The sequence below is a fragment of the Eumetopias jubatus genome, unplaced genomic scaffold (genome assembly GCF_037043125.1).
Source record: "Eumetopias jubatus isolate StellerSeaLion01/CBP00866 unplaced genomic scaffold, mEumJub1_p1.0 scaffold_2, whole genome shotgun sequence".
Lineage (NCBI taxonomy): Eukaryota > Metazoa > Chordata > Mammalia > Carnivora > Otariidae > Eumetopias > Eumetopias jubatus.
This window is the reverse complement of record NW_028274808.1, coordinates 101567351-101588902: the sequence shown is the minus strand read 5'-3', so window position 1 is coordinate 101588902 and position 21552 is coordinate 101567351. Positions and strand designations below refer to the sequence as shown.

The following is a 21552-nucleotide window of genomic DNA, read 5'->3' as shown; positions in this document are numbered from 1 at the left end:
TTCAAAATGTCTTCCTCTCATTTTATACTAAACTCAGACATCAAAAATATTTTACATAAAACTTTAAGATTGTTTGAATTCTTTTTCATCATGTATGTTTTATAAGCTCTTGCATGAATATACTTTAGTTCTATATTTCTTTGTATGATATTAATTATTGAATCTCCAAAATTAAAGACTAAATCAGCTTACCAGATTAACCAAATCGTAAGTCAAAAACTGCTATTTATTAGTTATTTGCTAATCCCTGTGTGAATCTCTTTTCTCTACATTCAACTACAAAATGAATCTTTTCTTTAAAAAAAGAATTTTAACTAACAGAAACTAGAATCAAACTTCTCACAGAACAACAGATTAATCATTGAATGTTATTTCTTTGGAGTCACTGTATGCATATAAAACATACATTTATAAAAACAATCCATTTAAAAATTATGTTCAAAACAATATGGAAAATGTGCTACACAAGGACTTATAAGTTGAATTAACATTTTTATGAACTGTATATTTTCCCTAAATATAAGTCATGAAAGTAAAATTAAATTTTAAAAATAGATCTGTACACTAGGTATATAAATCTTTGTCTAGGAATTTTCTGTCAAGTTACGTTACAAACTGGCACTTACTCCATGTACATTTTGCTTCCCTGCCCTCTTAAGCTATAGTTTGAGTACATATCCCGTAGTTTCACTGAATGTAGTCAAACTGAATTTTGTTTTAGAACTATGAGATTATAGGGAGCTTGATAAACATGTCCTTTTTTTCTAAAAACGAACTTGGAAATAAATCATTTACAGAATTGAATTGAGGGATTCTCCTAATTGATTTTTCCCCATCCAATTTTTTTTATTGAGACATACAACATCATAGCAGTTTCAGATGTAAAACTAATGATTTGATTTATGTGTATATTTTGAAATGATTAAGTAATTCTTAAAGGCATTAATATTTGAATTGGTTCAAGTCCTATTTTTAAATAGTAGTGTATGCCATTTGTAAAAAATAGTATATAAAAATCACAAATTATAAAATAGATCATTAAGGCATGGTTAAATGTAAGATAAATATAAAACAAAGATTAAACAAAAATAAATATAAAATATATATATAAACATAAAACAGATTCTTACTTTTAAAAATGTAAATTTTAAAGATGTTCTGATATGTAAAATCTTTTACTTATTTACTAAATAACATGTATATTATAAAAAGTGAGGAAAAGCTGAATTCTGCATGTTTGAAATTTTTATTACAGTACTCCATTTTCGTGTATCTAATTTTGTTGTATCTAATAGCGTCAATAAATTACATTACCTTGCACATAACACTTTACAAAGGCTTATCACATTTTCAAAGGGTATTTAAGCAACTCTCAAAAGTGGGAATACAAATTAGATCATAGGAAGTGTTGTTGTTGTTATTGTTGTTTCTTTTTTGATCTCCTTAAATACAGGGGCCTCCTGGTGCAATTCTCAGTGACATAGTGTTTATAAAAAACTATTAACCTTAAAAAATAGTATTCTTAAGTTTGATATCTTTAATTACATAATGACTGGCACATCTGTCTACAGCCAATTAGGGACTCATTTTTAAAAGCTATCTATAAAAAGCATCCAGAATCTCCAGAATCATGAAGTACTTTCTGTACGGACACTGCGTACTCTTCCATCACTAATTGCTCTCTTGCCCTTCTGATTTACAGTTGATCGACATTATTTGCTTTGTCTCCACAGCATGTTTAACTTATGCTTAAAGAATTACACAGTATGTACTAATTAACAGGCTGATGTAAGCTTATATAATGTAAAATTTCACTCTAATTTTTAGTATGTCAGTAGTGTGACTTTCTGTGGTTAAGACCTGCTTCCTTTCCTGGTGTTCCATTTCATATGACTTTCTTTTAGTCAGAGTGAGGAAATTCAACTCTGAGAGGACTTTAAATGTTTACACATATATTTTTTTTCTTTTTCTTTTTTTAATTAAGAAGAGATGTGTAATATGAACCTGATCCATGTCTTCTCTTTGTACAGTTTCCAGAGGAAACAGAACTGGACCTTTTGTCAGTAACCATTGAAGGTCCATCCCATTACTCCTCAAATAGTGAAGGATCATATTCCGTGTTCAGTTCTCCCAAAACTCCAGGAGGCTATTCATCAGGCATTCCTTTCCAACCTGAAGAGGGCCGACGGGATGACAGTTTGTCTTCTACTAGTGAAGATTCTGAGAAGGATGAAAAGGATGAAGACCATGAGAGGGAAAGGTTTTATATTTACAGGAAACCCTCGTAAGTGACCTTTTTATTTTGAGACCCGTAGGTAACATTTCAGAGTCTAGAACTGAACTTTAAAGCATTATGTATAACTATTAAATTTTACAGAAAAAAATTTTAATATACCTAGCCAGAGTGAGACTAGGAGACATAGCCATGGTTTACTAATGTAATTTAGCTCCACATGGCATTACTTTTTTCTTTCCTTATTCTTCGTTCTTTTAATAAAATCAGGAAAATAGCATTTTACAATTTTCAAAAATGAAATCTCCTCAAATATGTAGACTATAGTTCATACACTGATATTCAGACTCCCTTAATAGCAGTGATTATGCCTGTGTCCTCAACACCTAGCACATCACCTGGCACATAATAGTTACTGAGTGCATGGTTGTTGAATAAAATGTAACTCCATCAAACTTAGGAAAAACTTAAATTAGTATGAGCTAGTTGAGTACTATGTATGAATTTGTAAAATGGGTAAAATTTATTTACAGACTGTTGCTGACATAATATATTGGGAAATAGGTTGTTGGAAATTCTTCCAATTTAATACAATGTAACGATCAATTGTTCTTTCTCTAGACATACATCTCGTAAAAAAGCAACAGGCTTTGCTGCTGTTCATCAACTATTTACAGAACGCTGGCCCACAACTCCAGTCAACCGAAGTCTCAGTGGCACTGCTACAGAGAGAAATATTGATTTTGAACTTGATATACGAGTCGAAATTGATAGTGGAAAATGTGTGCTCCACCCAACTACCCTTCTGCAAGAACATGACGATATAAGCTTGAGAAGGTAAGAAATTGGTCAGAAAAGGATACATGTAACTTCATTTGTTAGAAATATTATTGATATATCACTGAATTACAAAGAACCTTTTCACCCATGTCCCAAAATACAGATATAAAGAGTGGATTTAATCATAGTTGTAAGTTTGAGTGGTTATTTGTATAACATACTGTTTCTTTAAACAAGTGTATAGGGGCACCTGGGTGGCTCAGATGGTTAAGCTTCTGCCTTCAGCTCAGGTCATGATCCTGGGGTCCTGGGATCGAGGCCCACATCTGGCTTCTGGCTCAGCGGGGAACCTGCTTCTCCCTCTCCCTCTGCCTCTCTTCCTGCTCATGCTCTCTCTCTCTCTCTCTGTAGTCTGTGTCTCAAATGAATAAATAAAATCTTTAAAAAAAAAAAATAAATTAACAAGCCTATAAAGTTTTCTGGCAACTAGAAATGCATTTCTGCTTTAGATTCTAGCAATTTAATTAAAAGAGTTGTATCTTTGTAATTCTCCTTTAAATAAGCCCAAATTTCTCAGTCTCTGTTCTTGTATTGTGCACATTTCTGTTTTAAAGAACAGTGCAGTGCTCAGAGATATCTTGGTTATTCAGAATTTTGATGAATTCAGAAAAAAAGCAAGATTGGGAAACTGGGGGACAAAGAGCTCTCAGTATACTGGAATGTGCTTCAGGGTATAACTGCCGCTTTACCATTTGTCTCCATCATTGAAAAAGTGGTGGTATAAATAGGCTTAAGATTAGATTATTTTTTCTTTGAACATTTGCTTTTCTTTCCTAATCTAAAAAAGAGCTAAAGAAAATAATAATTGAGAGGATAGATGGGAAGTGGGTGGAAATGTCAATTAAAAAAGGGGGCAGAATGCTGACAATTGTTGAAGCTGGGAGATAGAGCCATAGGGGTTCACAGTTTACCATTCTGTTTACTTTTTGCATGTTTGAAATTTTTCATAATAAAAGATTTTTATGGGCACCTGGCAGGCTCAGTTGGTAGACCATGGGACTCTTGATCCTCAGGATTGTGAGTTTGAGCCCCATGTTGGGTATAGAGATTACTTTTTTTTTAAAAAAAGACTTAGATTGTCTTTTTGTCTAAGGAGGGTTTTATAAAATGAGAAGATAAAAAGACACTCAAGCAGTTAAATTCCTACAAATGTAGTAGTAATGATAAAAAGCATGTTAATTCATTATAATACATTGCTTATATTCAGCTGGTTTTACCTATGTAAAGGGCAATTTCATTTGGTTCAACCTAATAAGTTCATGTGAAACACCTGTGACCTCAGAAAAGCCTAAAGGTGGCTGCCCTATGTAGGTGCAGAGCACACAACATGAACATCATCCATGACGGTGTTAGCCAGGTTAGCAGCGGGCACTAATGAGCTTTCCTTTTTCAACTTTATTAATGAAGGATTACATTCCACTTACTGTATAAGTAAAAGTTTGATTTTAAATAAAAGGAGATAAATGCCTTTTTTTACAAGATAAAAATCATTTCTCTATTTATAGGAGTTATGATAGAAGTTCCAGGAGTTTAGATCAAGATTCTCCTTCAAAAAAGAAGAAGTTTCAAACTAATTATGCTTCTACCACCCATTTAATGACTGGCAAGAAAGTGCCATCATCTCTACAGACAAAGTCTAGTGACTTAGAAACGACAGTTTTTTACATTCCTGGAGTTGATGTAAAGGTAAAAACCTAAAGTCTAGGATTAAAGTATTCTTAGCAGTGTTTATTTTCTGTCATACGTGTTCTTCCTTTACCTATTAAAGTGAGACTTTCCTGGGTTGGGGGGGGGATGGGTTAGCCTGGTGATGGGTATTAAAGAGGGCACATACTGAATGGAGCACTGGGTGTTATATGCAGACAATGAATCATGGAACACTACATCAAAAACTAATGATGTAATGTATGGTGATTAACATAACGTAATAAAATTTAAAAAATTAAAAGAAAAAAGAAGTGAGACTTTTCAACATTTTTCTCTGATATAGCCATATTCTGAACATAAGAACATCTAAATTGCAGGTTGCCACTTCTTTTATACAGCTTTTCCATTAAAATTTGTCAGTAAGAAGTTACTTTTTTATGCATTGATAGTCATTACATTTGCTAAACTTTTCCTAGTCCAACTTAAACACCTATTTTTTAGATTTTAGAATTATAGAATCCTATAAGTTAAGCTAGAAGGAACTTATTATCTGGGATGACTTTTTAAATTTTAAATGAGAAACAGCTAAGAATCTTGCTAGTATCACAGCGTTTAACTTTTAAGAACTGGAACTGGGTCTTCTGACTCATGGATTGGTGTTCTTTCTTCCACATTTTTCTACATATGTTGGTTTTTCTCATCTTCATTATTTTAATTTTGAAAGTTTATTTGTCTTAATACAGTTGCATTACAATTCCAAGACACTAAAGACCGAATCACCCAATGCCTCCAGAGGATCTTCCTTGCCAAGAACCCTCTCTAAAGAGTCCAAGCTGTATGGTATGAAAGATAGTGCACCATCTCCTCCTTCTCCTCCTTTACCTTGCACTGCCCAGAGCAAGACTAACACCTTACTTCCTCCCCAACCCCCACCTATTCCCTCAGGTATTTCAGGAAAATATACGTTATTTTTAATTTTTTTGGTAACTTTTTAATCATCACCTACTTGCTCTATTGAGAATTTCTTGCAAATTTACATGTTAAAGAAAAGATCACATAGACTTGCCAATAATGACTGTATAAAACTCATATGAAAGTGTGGCCTGACCTTTGGCTATTTTTCAAACTGATACTACCTTAGAATATCAGTGTTAAAAGAAACTTAATATTCTAAATAGTTTATTTACTTAACTTCTTAGATCTATATGTATTTAGAAAAAATTTTATGTAGTTCATATTTGGGAGTTTATGATCTAGATGGAAGCATCAAACTTATACTTTTAAGACAAAGTACATTGGTCTCAACCACATTTATTAATTATCTATTACTGCATAACAAATGATCCCAAACCTGGTGGCTTATAACCTTAAACACAGTTTGTGTGATCAGCACTTCAGGAGCAATTTGGCTGCTGAATCTAACTTTACAGTCTTTCGTGACATTGCCGTCAAGATGTTGGCTAAGGCTGCAGTCATCAGAATGCTGGACTGGGTCTGGAAGATCTACTTCTATCACATTCCCATTCACATGATGGGCAAACTGGTGCTTTAGTTCCTCCCCCTGTGGGCCTGTCCACTGGGCTGCTTGAGTGTTCCCATAATAAGGGAACTGACTTCCCTCAAAAGGAGTGATCCAAAAGAGAACATAGCTACTAAAGTTGCAGTATCTTTTATGGCTTAGCCTCAGAAATCACAAACATTCACTTCCACAATATCTTAAAAGATTTATATATCAAATTCCATCTCTCAAATGAAACATTTTAAACTAATTCTTGTCTGTTCTGATATTCCCTTTTCTTGGAAATTCTATACATATAAGGTATTATTCATGTGGTGTGGTAGCCAGATTCCAAAATAGCTTCCAGTGGCCCTTGCCTCCTGGTACTCATGCCCTTGTGTAGTTTTCTCCTGCACTGAATAGGGCTGACCTGTATGCTCAATAAAATAGCTAATAAATGTGATAATGCATAAAATTTTTTATATCACTTTTGAATTGACAAGGCACATCTATGCCCATTAAGTGCAGGACAGATATTATTATCCCCATTTTATAAATGAAGAAAGTTCAGGTTCATAGAAGTTGAGCTGATTTACTAGGTTTACAAAACTAATATATGTTGGAGGTGGAAACCTAAGCCAGAGTTAGCTAAATCTTAGTTAGCTATTACATTCATTCTACTCACACAGAAATATTTGTTATGTAGAAGTGAAAGAGGGATGGCAGTCCATGTAGGGAGGCATTGTAAAAATCTACAAGCTAAGAACAGCAGGAACATAGGAAAGCCTGAAAACATTTTTCCTCACTTAACACAAAATATTGTTCATCAGATTTCTCTATGTCTTCTTAAGTGGACAAAATAATGCTAAATGAGACACTAAGCAAATTATAAACTTGAAAAATTGAAGCAACATTTGTGACCTAGAGCAAGTAGAAATAACTATTGTTTTATGTGCATCATTAATCTTTATATTCTAATATTAATATGTCATTTCTCTCAATCTGCTATTTTTATTGCATTCTTGTATGGTTTAGGTATAAGGTGCTTCACCTGATTAAACTGTCATATATAGTTCTGATTTCTCACAAAATTATTATATGTTGTATGGGAACTATTAAATTGACCTCACATTTGTAAATGTTCTAGCCAAAGGAAAAGGAAGTGGAGGAGTAAAAACAGCCAAATTATATGCTTGGGTAGCACTTCAGTCATTGCCAGAAGAAATGGTTATTAGTCCCTGCCTATTAGATTTTCTGGAAAAAGCTCTGGAAACTATCCCAATTACACCAATTGAAAGGAATTATACAAGTAAGTATCCTCCTTATATACTTACTTCCGCATCACAATTTTTTTTTTTAAGAGCACAAGCACAGAGTCAGTGTGGGGGGGGGGTGTTACAGAGGGAGTGGGAGAGAGAACCTTAAGCAGGCTCCATGCCCACTCCAGAACCCAACGTGGACCTTGATCTCAGAATCCTGAGATCATGACCTGATCCTAAATCAAGAGTCAGATGTTCAACCAACTGAGCCACCCAGGTGCCCCTGCATCACAAATATTTTAAAAATTCTATTACTTAGAAGGATTTTTAATGCTGTTATATATTATTATATAATATATTTGGTAATCAAGAATTATGGAGAGTACTTGAGAAATCATCTAGTCCTCATTTACAAATCAAGAAAAGAACTTGAGAAATCATCTCTAGTCCTCATTTACAAATAAATTAAGTCTTGGTGAGGTTATATGATTTTCCCACGGCCACAGCTAGTTAATGATAAAATTAACATCCTTAATTCCTACATTAGCTTCCCTCTTGGACTGGAAACTTCTTGAGGGCAAAGGCTTAATTTTCTTTGTACAGTGTTTGTTATAGTAGGAGGGGAATTAGAATTTGGAGAAATGAGCAGGAGGTTTGAATAGGGAAAGATGTATAGAATGATGGGCTACAGAAGCACATTTCTGTGTGTTCATATCCCTGATCTCAGTACTAGCATAAGAGAAAGGATATTTTTTTTTAAAGATTTTATTTATTTATTTGACAGAGAGAAAGAGAGCCAGAGAGCACAAGCAGGGAAAATGGCAGAGGGAGAGGGAGGAGAAGCAGGCTCCCCTCTGAGCTGGAAGCCTGATGCGGGGCTCGATCCCAGGCCCCTGGGACCATGACTTGTGACGAAAGCAGATGCATAACCAACTGAGCCACCCATGTGCCCCATGAAAGGATCTTTTGATAAATAGTTTTCCCAGAGTGTCTGGCTGGTGTAGTCAGTTAAGCATCCAAGTATTGATTTTGGCTCAGATCATGATCTCAGGGTCATGAGATGGAGTCCCCCGTCAGGCTTCAGACTGATCATGGAGTCTGCTTAAGATTCTCTCTCTCCCCTCCCCCTCTTCCCCCCCATGTGCTTGCACACGCGCATCCTCTCTTTCTCTTTCTCTCAAATAAATAAATCTTTAAAAAAAAATAGTTTGCCCTTGCCCTAATAATAAAACTAAATATTTTAACAGCTGTCAGTTCACAAGATGAAGATATGGGACATTTTGAAATACCAGATCCTATGGAAGAATCAACAACATCATTAGTATCATCTTCGACATCTGCTTACTCTTCCTTCCCTGTAGATGTTGTGGTTTATGTACGAGTTCAGGTGATATACTTCATTTATTCCTTTTTGTTTTAAAGAAAAATGCTTTTCTTTTTTTTTTTTTTTTAAGATTTTATTTATTTATTTGACAGAGAGAGACACAGCGAGAGAGGGAACACAAGCAGGGGGAGTGGGAGAGGGAGAAGCAGGCTTCCCACTGAGCAGGGAGCCCGTTGCAGGGCTCGATCCCAGGACCCTGGGATCATGACCTGAGCCGAAGGCAGACGCTTAACGACTGAGCCACCCAGGCGCCCCTAAAGAAAAATGTTTTTCTTAAGTTTATTTGAATATTTCCAACATTATTTCCCTTAAAGTTACTTTAACCTTGGATTCATGGACCTTTAGTAAACCTATAATGGCTTAGAGATCACCTGGACCTCTGGGAAGTATATGTACAATTTTGTGTGTGTATTTACTTTTCTGCTGAGGAGGTTCATAGATCTTTGGGCTTTCAAAATTTAGATCTTATACTTTTTTGGCAAAAATAAAAATGTGTAAGTTAAAACGCTTTTTTTTTTTTTTAGAATTTTATGCCCTTTTTTTTTTTATGGCACCTGTATTTCTTGCCATTATGGTCCTTTTGGGGCAAATATAAAGTGTCATTGAGATGTAAGTCACACAGTAGTACCTTTGTTAGATTTTTGCTAAGTTATGGAATTTTTATTTAATATTTTATTTTAAAATACAGTCTTAACAGTCGCCCTTTAGGACTGTATTAGCATCTGATTGAGTCCATTTATTAAAGAGGATTTGAAAACTACTTGTAACCAAACTTCAGGTTTCAGTTTACCTTCAGGTAAATCTGATAATCTCAAGAATAAAAGAAACACTAATGGTCATCTGTTCAAACTGTTTTCTACAACAGTGGTTTGGCCAAAAGGGCTTCAGGATGGAGTTTTACATTAGCCTTTTGAAGATACGATAAAAACATGTAATGGGGGAGGCCTTGAGAGTTTATAAAACTTATTAAATAGCTTTTTAAAAATTTTAGTATAAGAGGAATTATTTCCTTTAAAAATTTGATTATGAACAAGTATAATATGAACATAGATATCCTTAATGTTCTGAATCATCTAAATATCTGAATATGTATCACTCAGAGGTGATTCCTAAAATGCCATTTTGTTAATAAATTTTGGTTAATATATCATGTATCTGTTTGAAAAAGCTAAGACATTAAACACAAAAGCCTTTAAAGTGTCAAATAATTTGCTATATGTGGACTGAAGTGGAAATTGTGTTTTTTGGAATCCAGTGTGAAATTTTTTAACTAGTACCTAGAAACTTTTTTTTTTTTTTTTTGGCTTTCTGCACTTTTTAGCCCTCACAGATCAAGTTTAGCTGTTTACCAGTATCAAGAGTAGAATGCATGCTAAAGCTACCATCCCTGGACTTGGTGTTTTCTTCCAACCGAGGTGAACTGGAGACTTTAGGGACCACGTATCCCACAGAGACTTTATCCCCTGGAGGTAATGCTACTCAGAGTGGAACAAAGACCTCTACAAGCAAAACTGGAATACCGGGTATAGAAACACTCTTTTATTCCCCTGGTAGAAAGCCAACTACTATTTTCAAATAAATATTTTAATAGTGATTAGTATATATTACTAAAAAATAAATTTGGAAAAGGAGAATATTTGAGAATTAGAGTATTTATAGAAAAATATATTGAGATCAAAGTCTTTTGAATATATTTTGGTACAAGTGAATGGCAGTTGGATAGCATTTTTTGGTTGGCTTGAATGTACACACTACAAGCACTATGAAGTAAATGTATTATATGTTTTAAGTACTTTTGAATGTTTTATGCTCTATTTTTACATTTAAGAGTAATCAGTGTTGCAAATGGAAAATAAGACAGAGTTAACATGCAAGAATTTATCACAGTGAATTAAAATTGTATGAAGGGTAGTGGGTGTGTGTGTGTGTGTAATTGTAATAATGTATGTATATATTTATAACTCAAATGTCCATTTCATGAAAGGTTTTGTTTTTAACACACAACTGATGATTTCCTGGTGAGAACGTCACTGTTCACTGTATTAAAGCTCAGTGTCATTTCTGCCCTAAAAATCATAGAAAGATTGCATTTGCAATTGATAAAGATTTTATTGACCATTCTTAAAGAGACTAGAATGAGTGAAAATTGATAATTATTAATAAGAGAACTATCATTAAAACAATGGTTCATAACCAGGGGTTAAAAAAAGCCCCAAGGGGATATTTTGCAATGTCAGAAGACACTGAAAAAATGGCTAAAACAAAACATTGCTTTGCTGTGTGAATCTTTGAAAGTTTTCCTCATAAAAGAGGAAAACAAAAAGTTGATATTTTAGGGGCATCTGGGTGGCTCAGTCGTTAAGCATCTGCCTTCCGCTCAGGTCATGATTCCAGAGTCCTGGGATTGAGCCCCACATCGGGCTCCCTGCTTAGCGGGAAGCCTGCTTCTCCCTCTCCCACTCCCCCTGCTTGTGTTCCCTCTCTCGCTGTGTCTCTCTCTGTCAAATAAATAAATAAATAAATAATCTTAAAAAAAAAAAGTTGATATTTTAGAAATAAGTTTTTGCTAATGTGGTTGCCCACTGTCACACTTAGCTCCAAAATATTGCTGTTGGAATTGTGTTGTAGTCTATAAAATATTGGAGTGGTAGTGTCAGTTTTTGAAAACCTACTTTTTGATTATAAAATTAACTCACTGTTCATTATAGAGAATACAGAAAACAAGAGTACTAAAAATGAAAATAATATCCTTTTATCTTAATAACCACTATTATCACTTCCTACCTGCTCTCCTGCATTTTTGTAGATACAGTCTTCTTCCCAGGCAAAATTTAAATATGATTTCTTCTGCTATATATCTTTTAAAAACTTAAAATATAAGTTTTTCTCAAATTATTAAATATTCATCTTTCTGAAATAATTTTAATGATTGCACGATATTCCATCATTTCAGTCATACATTTGAGACTCCCTGGGCTTTTTGTTTTCTATTTGTGAATAATATTGAGATGAATATCTTTATATATAAATCAACATCCTTCAGATAAATTCTTAAAAGTGGAATTCCTGAGTCAGAGAGAGTGAACATTTTTAAAGTGTTTGATATGTTTTACTAGCCTAGTAAATATAAGATTTCTGCATCCTCACCACAGTGTGTGTAGACACCAGGTTCACTGTATTCTTCCCAACATTACACTTTAAATTTGTTTTTAATCATTGTTAATGTGATGGGCTAAAATGGGGTTTTATTTTATGTGTTATTATTTTATTGGCTAATGCGGGAGAGAGATAAATATGCCCATGTCCATTTCTCTGTTGGGATATTCACTTTTTTTCTTAATGACAAAATGTCACAAATTAATGACACTTAAATTATTGTAGTAGTATATATATGTATCATACTAAGTATATGTAGTGAAAGGAATATGAAATGAGCGACTATTTTTTATGTCCACAATTTGATTCTATAGAAAATTTAAAAAAATGAAATAGCATCCCTCATTTTATCATCGTGAAACATGCAGGAAGAATAATGATAAGAATAAATGTATAAGAAGTATAGGTTATGATAGTATCCATTCTTTTTTTTTTTTAAGATTTTTTATTTATCTGAGAGACAGCACAAGCAAGGGGAGGGACAAAGGCAGAGGGAGAGGAAGAAGCAGGCTCCCTGCTCAGCAAGGAGCCAGACCTGGGGCTTGATCCTAGGACCCTGAAATCATGACCTGAGCTGAAAGCAGACACTTAACTGACTGAGCCACCCAGACGCCACAACAGTATCCATTCTTTCAAAGGATCTTTATTGAACTTTACTGGGGCCCCGGGTCCATGCCAGAGGTTGAATGGATGGTAGTGAACCTAGCTAGCAGTTATGTCCCTGCTAATGTGGAACCTGAGTTGAATTTGGAGAAACAGAAAATAAGCAAACAAGTGTATTTTAAGTGGAAATGTGAAGTGAGTATGAGTTAGCCAAGCAGAGAGTTGGGATGGAGAACACTTTAGGTAGAGAACACAAAATCCATGAAGCAAGAAAGAATTTGGCAAGTTTAAAAAACACAAACAACTAGTGTAAGTGGTGTGTGACAAACAAAAGGTAGATTGGTATGAAAAGATTCAGAGAGATGGGAAAGAGCCAGATGATGTGGGGAAGCCACTGAAGGTTAAACAGGAGAGTAGATGTGAGATTTTGATTTACACCTTCAGAACACCACCAGTCCAGCTGTAGTCTGGTAGTTGATTGGAGGAGAACAAGAGTAGAAGAAAGCAGGGAGAACAGTTGGCCATTTCAGCAGTCCAGAGCTGATAATTGCTTAGACTAGAGTAACAATAGTGTGAGATACAGGGAAATGGACAAGCTTAGTATATGTTCTTAGACATTGAAATGATAATGGTGATAAATTGCATCATAGAGAGAAGTGGGAAGAATGACAAATAACTCTTAGGTTTCTGGCTGAGCTGTTTGCTTGGAAATGCCACTTACTGGAATTGGGAGACACTGGAAGAAAAATAGATTGGGGGTAAAGATCAAGAGTTCAGTTTTGGACATGGTGAGCTTTAAATGTTTGTGACACATTCTAGTAAGATGTCAAGTAACCAGTTGCAATATGAATCCAAAGGAGGTCTGTATATTTTGGAAATACATATTTTGGAATTATTAGCAAAATCATATAATGTTCTCTTAAGATGCTTTACTCGTATTTTTTACATTTAAAGCATATTTTGAATTAGCCTATACACCACCTATGGTAAGTGTTGCCAATGAGGACCCTTGCTTCTTCTCAGAGAAAGAGATCTTTAACTTTCTGCATTTGTGTACCTTGCTCTATTTCCACTGCTGGCTACTGAAATGTGGACTCCAGTTATATGATTTGGATTTTTTATAGTTCTCCCCCTTCACTTAAGTCCCAGCTATTTTGTGCCTCTTCCACTGCCTGCTTCCAGTGGAGCAAAGGAGAAAAGAAACAGGAAACCATGGAGTTGGCCAATCAAATGTCTAAATAATTGTTTCGAAGATGAACAGAGTATTCAACTCCAGTTAATAGAATAAATTAATTGAAAAGTACATCTAAGTCTTTATTTTGATATCAAGATTTTAAATCTATTGATCAATTAATGTTTGAGTATTTCCATTTTAATTTCAAGTCCTGTTTGGTTCTTAAGAATGTATTAAGTGACAGGCTTTTACAATCTTCTGTGACTTATAAATATTTTGGATTTCTTGTTTTCACTATAGGTTCATCCGGCCTAGGCAGCCCTCTTGGCAGAAGTCGACATAGTAGTAGTCAGTCAGATCTGACCAGTTCTAGCAGCAGTTCGTCTGGGTTGAGCTTCACTGCATGCATGTCTGACTTTTCCCTTTATGTATTTCATCCGTACGGAGCAGGGAAACAAAAAACTGCTGTTTCTGGGCTCACACCTGGATCAGGAGGACTAGGTATACTTAAGAGTATTTCCATCTTTTTTAATTTATAGCACCTTTTCAAGCTTTGATCTTTTCAGAAATCACAGTACCTTTAATAATGGATATAAAAGAAAATTTTTAAAAATTTTTAAAAATTAAAAAGATAATGGATATAAAATAAGATCAGAAACTTTATTTTTCTTCTTGACAATATCTATCCTGCCTCTACATAAGTAGAAATATGAAATAAATAATTCAGGTGAATTAATTATATAAGAATTTTAAAACAGTATAAATGACATATGTAGCACAATAATCTTTGGATTTAAAAAGGATATTTATGTTACTGAAAAGTTTAAATGTTTTACCAAATCATTATTTGTATAAGAAATTGTATTCTGCAAATAGTCAGTTTTTAAAGTGTGTGCATCACATTTCTCAATTTAAAATGAAACCACCTTCTGCTGCTGTTGCTTCTACTTGTCATTATTTAACCAACTTAAATTTCACTATCATTTTAAAGTGCAGATTTACCACTAAAAATGTCTGAGATGTTGATATTAGTGAATGTCTCTTGATTTGCTTAGAGAAGTAACAAAAACATATATTCCATGTCAGTGCTAGTTTTTGTTGGAGAAGTATTGTGAAAATCATCACTATTGTTTATGGGCTTGAAACTATTAAACTGTTGTTCAGCATGCTAATGCTCATTAGATCATTCTTAAATTTTTAACCTCACTTAAAGTGATTTTAATTGATGGCATATTCCAGTGTAGTAGATAATTTCATGTAACCAGATAGTTGCATACATGTATATATATGCATACATATATAAATATGTGTGTGTGTGTGTGTGTTGTGTTTTTGTTTTTGTTTTAAAGGGAATGTGGATGAAGAACCCACTTCAGTCACTGGTCGAAAAGACTCACTCAGTATAAACCTTGAATTTGTAAAAGTGAGTTTGTCTCGGATAAGGCGCTCAGGAGGTGCCTCATTTTTTGAAAGTCAGTCTGTAAGCAAATCTGCAAGCAAAATGGACACTACACTAATCAATATATCTGGTACTTAATTGTATAGTTTCTTAATTAAAATGCTGTTTTTCAGAATTAAGTAAGGGCCTCCTTTTTAACAGTGTTTTAATAGTAATATTAAGCTTTTAGTGATGAATGATTTAAGTGAGAGGAGTAACAGTCTAGGCCAAGGTACTCTCTCAGTCCAAGTAAGCAATATTAGGAATATGATTTCTAGATAAATGCAGAGAAATGTCACCCAAAGGCCAAAATATACCTAGTTAAGTCACTGAAAACTGCTGCTTTTCTTCACTTCTCTACCATGAATTGGTAAAATTTCTGATTTTTCATTAGCTTAGTTTTCTGATTGTAAATTCTTAAAACACTAATGAGGGATGATGGTTAAAAATTTTTTACTTAGTGTCATTAGATCTTAAGCTGTGTACATGTGTATTGCTAGCTTTGTAACTAGCCATATACCTATGGGCAAATCACTTGCTCATTTTCCTTATGTTGCGACTTGACTGTTTAAAATTAAGTGCATGTGGAACATTTTTAAGAATTCAGAGTACTATGGGAGTGAAAATTTTTAAAGTTATTAATTGCACAAATACAGTAGGTACACTTAAAGCTAGTATTCAACAAACATACCCTGAGCCTATATTTTACAGTGAACTTGTGCCGACACTGGCAGATGATTCCGGGTGCCGGCATGAATAAGGCAAGGTCTCACAAGTAAACAAATAAATGACAGTGCAGTGTGATTAATGCTGTAATGGAGGTTTACATAAAGAGGAAGAAACAGATTGTTTTATTCAAGAGATCAAAGAAGGCTTCACAAAAGAAATGATATTGGGGCCAGATCTTCAAAATTATGTAAAAAAAAATTCTTAGCTATAGCAACATGGTCTTTAATGGTACAGAGAGCATCAGAAAGTATGCTTTTGGATCATACTTTGGTTCACTGAAGCAAAGCATAGGTATAACTGAACATTTAACTGGTTGTATAGTTAAATGTCCCAAGGGAGAGAGGAGTTGGTTAGAGGGAAAGCTGGTAAAACACACCAGGACTAGATTGATAGGAGACTCATATGCCAGGCTAAAGAACAGGGTTCTGATCCTTTGGGCAGTGAAAAGCCATTAGAGGTTTTTAAGAAATGGGATAACAACACTGTGCTTAAAGATGACAGTACTATATTGTACACTTTAAAAATCTGTGAAGACAAAAAAACAATCTGTGAAGATAGTAGATCTCATCTTGAGTGTTCTTACCACACACAATAAATTTGCATAGGTATTATAAAATAACAGTTTGTATTTAAAAAAAAAAAGAAATGGGATGATGCTTCAGATTGGTGTTTTAGAAAGAGTTGATGGCAGCATGAAAAATGGGAGAGATGTTTGAAAAGAATGTTGAAATAGACCAAACAATAGGGAGTGAAGCCCTAAACTGTGACAATAAAAAAGAAGAGGGAATGGTTTTAAGAGAAATAGAACCCACAAGCTTGAGGACAAGTTGTGTAAGGAGTAGAGGAGACAAGGATGCCTCAAGTTTTTAGCTTAGGTGACTGAAGGGATAGTGGACTGTCATTAACTTAGATCAAAAATAAGAAAGTGCTTAATAGGACATTTAGGTGGGAGAGTCTGTAGATAATTGGCTGATGGGCTATGTGGATATGGACTCAGGCTGAAACAGAAATACTAGATTTGGGGGACACTGGTGTGTAACTCCTTACGGAAGCTCTGGTAGAAGAACGATAGAGCATGTAAAGCAGGGGCGGAAGAGTGCTCAGAGCAGAACCCCAAGAAGCGGTCATCACAATGCCTTCAGACTGACAAGTCCCTGCTCTTTGTCTAAAAGGAAAATAGTAGTTCTTGCCACACACTATTTGGTTTGCAACTACTTTTGAGGAAGCTTGTGTCCCTGCCCATCCCAATTATTCAGTTTCCATATTTGAGAAGAGCCTTATATTAAAGTTGAAAGTTGTTAATAAGTCTGATCTTCAGAACCCCTCAGAATTTCATGATAAAGTGAAAACAGAATTCCAAGTTGCCCTCACCTCAGAAAAGGAAATGGGAATAGTGTAAGAATGTGCTATTTTTTAAAAGATTTTTATTTATTTATTTGAGAGAGACAGAATGAGAGAAAGCACGATGGGGGGTGAGTCAGAAGGAGAGGCAGACTCCCTGCTGAGCTGGGAGCCTGATGCGGAACTTGATCCCAGGACTCCAGGATCATGACCTAAGCTGAAGGCAGTCGCTCAAGCAACTGAGCCACCCACGTGCCCAAAAATGTGCTATTTTTATCATTTGTGGAAGGAACAAATATTATCACTTACTAATCATACCTTGTAACTTATTTTGATATTTCATTAATTATAACATTATTATAATTTAGTTGTGTCATGTGTTATACCTACCATGTGACAATATTAAAGGTTTTGGAAATCTGTTCTAACAGATTTTATTTATTTATGTATCAGCTGTATGTGATATAGGGTCTGCCTCCTTTAAATATGATATGCGTCGACTCAGTGAAATTCTGGCATTTCCAAGAGCCTGGTATAGGAGAAGTATTGCAAGACGCCTATTCCTTGGAGACCAAACTATAAATTTGCCAAGTAAGCTTGTTATGTAATTGTTATTATACTTATGTTACTTTTAATTTTGGTTACAGTAGTAACAGGAATCAATGATTGATACCCCAAACTTTGTTTTACTTGGTAAGACATCCAAGTTAATCATGATTAATTAAGCATGGAAAACAGAAAATGTCGGGGATATGCTATCACATTGCCTGCATTTTTTCTCTTGGACTTAGAGAATGTTTTAGTAGTATACTGTGTAAGTGAAAGGTAGAGTTAACATGATACGGTAGAAAATATTAGAAATCCAAGTTTGAGTCTATCCCTTATTTTTTTTATTTTTCTTTTGAGAGAGAGAGTGTGCACACTTGCACGACCTGGAGGGGGGACGGGAGGGGCAGAGGGAGAGGAAGAGAGAAAATCCCAAGCAGGCTCCCCACCCAACGCAGAGCCCAGTGCAGGGCTGGCTCTCAGGACCCTGACATCATGACCTGAGCTGATTTCAAGAGTCAGATGCTTAACCAACTGAGCCACCTAGGCGCCCATCTATTCCCTTATTTGTAAAATGGAAAAAGAGTACCTGTATTGCCCCTCTCATGAATTATCATGAGAATTAAATAAAATAACATGCTGGAATGTACTTTGCAAACCATAAATTGCTGTACAGTTCTCAAATAGAGAACTAGAAGGAATCTATGATTAGAAAAGGTAGAGTGGTGAAATTTATTATTTTATCATGTGGAGATTGTACCCTGACTAATTTTGATTCTGTTAATTTTGTTTCTACTTTTCTAACAGCATCTGGCCCAGGGACACCTGATTCCATTGAAGGGGTAAGCCAGCATCTTTCTCCTGAATCGTCAAGAAAAGCTTACTGCAGGACCTGGGAGCAGCCTAGTCAGTCAGCCTCTTTCACCCACATGCCTCAGTCACCTAATGTATTCAATGAGCATATGACAAACAGCACCATGTCACCAGGAACAGCAGCACAGAGCCTAAAATCCCCAGCTTCCATAAGATCAAGGAGTGTGTCTGATTCTTCAGTTCCCCGAAGAGGTAACACTGCTCTCTTTGTTATCATTATCCCTCCAATGCCCCCAAGATAAAAATCTTAGTTACTCTCAGATTTCTGCCTCAACTGTAGGAAAATATACTCTTGAAGATTTTTATGGAAGATGGAGGGGTGGGAATACCCAAAACCAAACAACAGACACTTCAAAGTATTTGCCAGAAGAAGAGATAGCTGGATGGCTAGTAGCTTTGAAAAGGGAAAAGAAGAGAGAAATGAGCATATTATTAGTTTGTTCCATGTGGTAGTTATTTTTAGAAGTAAAACAAACCTGTGATGTTGGAAAAAATGTTTGATTTTGAAAAAGTTAATTTTTTTTTCCTGAGTGTCAGACTCATTTATGAAAAAGTCAATCTTTGGTATTCATCCATTCAGTCTTTCCTTTATTCAGCCAGTGTTTTTTGAACTCTTTTATGTGCTCAGCACTCTACTTGTATCTGAACATATAAAAATGATATAGTTCATGTCACAAGCTTAAAGTATAATGAGTAAATGCAGGATTCAAGATACACGCTGAGCCCACAGGAACCCAGGAGACGGGCACCTCAGCAGGCGTCTGCATTTCAGAACGGTCCCTGCCTTCAAGTCCTCTATTTGGCAGCCGCAACTTATGATTTTCTCCTTTGTTAAGAAAATGTCAGGGTGACGATCTGTGCTGCTGTATCCCACACGCACCAGAATTTCCTCATGTAAAGTGGAGATCATACGGAACTTTATGAGCTTTCAAGAGGACTGCTAGTCCTTAACTGAACATTCAGTAAATGGTAGCTAGTACTTTAGAAGCAATATGACAGCTATTAGATGTTAGGCTTTAATCAAGAATACCATATTTTTACTTCTGGGGCTATAGTCGTAAGAATGATAACTTTTTAATTGAGCTATGTGAGTGAATATGCATTTGATTTTTCTGTTTTTAGATTCACTTTCAAAAACATCAACTCCTTTTAACAAATCGAACAAAGCAGCAAGCCAACAAGGGACCCCATGGGAAACATTGGTCGTGTTTGCCATCAACTTGAAACAATTAAACGTTCAAATGAATATGAGTAATGTAATGGGAAATACAACGTAAGATATTCAGATACAAGGAAAATTAATCATTCATTGTAATTTTTCTTATTTTATAATAAAGCAATTTAAAACCTTTTTAATACTGAAGTGTTTGAGACAGTAGAAAAAAGCTATAAATTGCTTTATCTTGAAAATGGTTTTATCCTAAAGGTATTGTAATATAAAACAACATGGAATATGTCCTCTAAAAAGAGAAAATTATAAGGAAAACAGTGTAATTTGCTAAGAAGAAAGCTTTATTATCAATATTCAAACATTTACCACAGTTTTTATAAGAAATGTATTGTTTTGTCAAACTTTTTAAAATCCTCTAACTCCTGTTTTAATTCATGACATTGAAAGCGGTTATGTCTAATTAACAACCCTTTTTCTTTTCTCCAGTTGGACAACTAGTGGTTTGAAGAGCCAGGGCCGTCTGTCGGTAGGAAGTAATCGAGATCGAGAGATAAGCATGTCTGTAGGTCTGGGAAGATCACAGTTGGATTCTAAAGGAGGAGTAGTTGGAGGGACCATAGATGTCAATGCTTTGGAGATGGTTGGTATGTTGAAATTTTACAACTGAAAACAAATTTTTGAAAATTGATAAGTTTTCCCCGTTAGGTATTTCTATGAAAGGTAATTATCGTTTCTATTTTAGCTCATATTTCTGAACATCCAAATCAGCAACCTAGTCACAAAATTCAGATTACTATGGGTTCTACTGAAGCTCGTGTTGATTACATGGGCTCAAGTATCCTCATGGGTATCTTCAGTAATGCTGATCTCAAGCTTCAGGATGAATGGAAAGTAAATCTGTATAACACACTGGATTCAAGCATGACTGATAAAAGGTATTTAGTGAAATGTTACTTTCTGAACACTTTGTATGACTGCTCTTAGTATGCTTTCTCTCATCCAGTGAGAAAACACAAATGATTCATTTTTTTTGCAAAATGATTTTATATTATGCAACTAATATGAATGAAAAACCTGTGTGGAGAAGGGAATTTTCTTTTTTTTTTTTAAGCTATCTTCTGTAAGATATATGATAACTCTGTTTTATGCTTTAGTGAAATATTTGTCCATGGAGATTTGAAGTGGGATATTTTCCAAGTAATGATATCAAGATCAACTACACCAGACCTGATAAAAATAGGAATGAAGCTCCAGGAATTTTTCACACAACAATTTGACACCAGCAAACGAGCTCTGTCTACCTGGGGACCTGTTCCATATCTTCCACCTAAGACAATGACTAATAACCTAGAGAGAAGTTCACAAGAACAATGTAAGAATCAGAACTAAGCCTTTATGTATGCTTTATCTTTCACTAAATGTTGTGTTACAATCTTAATTTAAATAATATCTATGTACCATACATTACAAAGTGATCCATATGCTCTTTATTCTATTCACTCAGCAAAGTACCTGATTTCCTACCCACCAATAGAATTAAAGGCCATCATTTGGGAAGTCATCACGTATTACCTCCTCCTCCTGCCACAACTCATTTATAACCAACACCCACTCCGTGCTCTTGAATAATAATTATGACAATACCATGTTCTGGTTTAGA

The 21552-nt window shown here is 34.9% G+C and overlaps 1 protein-coding gene across 9 annotated transcripts in view; it reads left to right on the top strand.

The window, feature by feature from the left end:
• The window catches only part of BLTP1 (bridge-like lipid transfer protein family member 1), a 203535-nt gene that overhangs the window by 169593 nt on the left and 12390 nt on the right, over nucleotides 1–21552 (top strand). For 6 of the 9 annotated variants that reach the window (XM_088021053.1, XM_028102339.2, XM_028102340.2 and 3 more), the window contains 15 exons: nucleotides 2031–2284; nucleotides 2855–3070; nucleotides 4579–4759; nucleotides 5464–5665; nucleotides 7366–7527; nucleotides 8725–8864; nucleotides 10183–10384; nucleotides 14095–14295; nucleotides 15144–15323; nucleotides 17756–17893; nucleotides 18656–18913; nucleotides 19844–19994; nucleotides 20379–20536; nucleotides 20635–20827; nucleotides 21047–21264. In XM_088021053.1, coding sequence (XP_087877179.1) covers nucleotides 2031–2284; nucleotides 2855–3070; nucleotides 4579–4759; nucleotides 5464–5665; nucleotides 7366–7527; nucleotides 8725–8864; nucleotides 10183–10384; nucleotides 14095–14295; nucleotides 15144–15323; nucleotides 17756–17893; nucleotides 18656–18913; nucleotides 19844–19994; nucleotides 20379–20536; nucleotides 20635–20827; nucleotides 21047–21264 — 2854 coding nt within the window. Of the gene's footprint in view, nucleotides 1–2030; nucleotides 2285–2854; nucleotides 3071–4578; nucleotides 4760–5463; nucleotides 5666–7365; nucleotides 7528–8724; nucleotides 8865–10182; nucleotides 10385–14094; nucleotides 14296–15143; nucleotides 15324–17755; nucleotides 17894–18655; nucleotides 18914–19843; nucleotides 20033–20378; nucleotides 20537–20634; nucleotides 20828–21046; nucleotides 21265–21552 lie in introns of those variants that run through there. The other 3 variants (XM_028102343.2, XM_088021054.1, XM_088021055.1) reach the window with 2 other exon arrangements.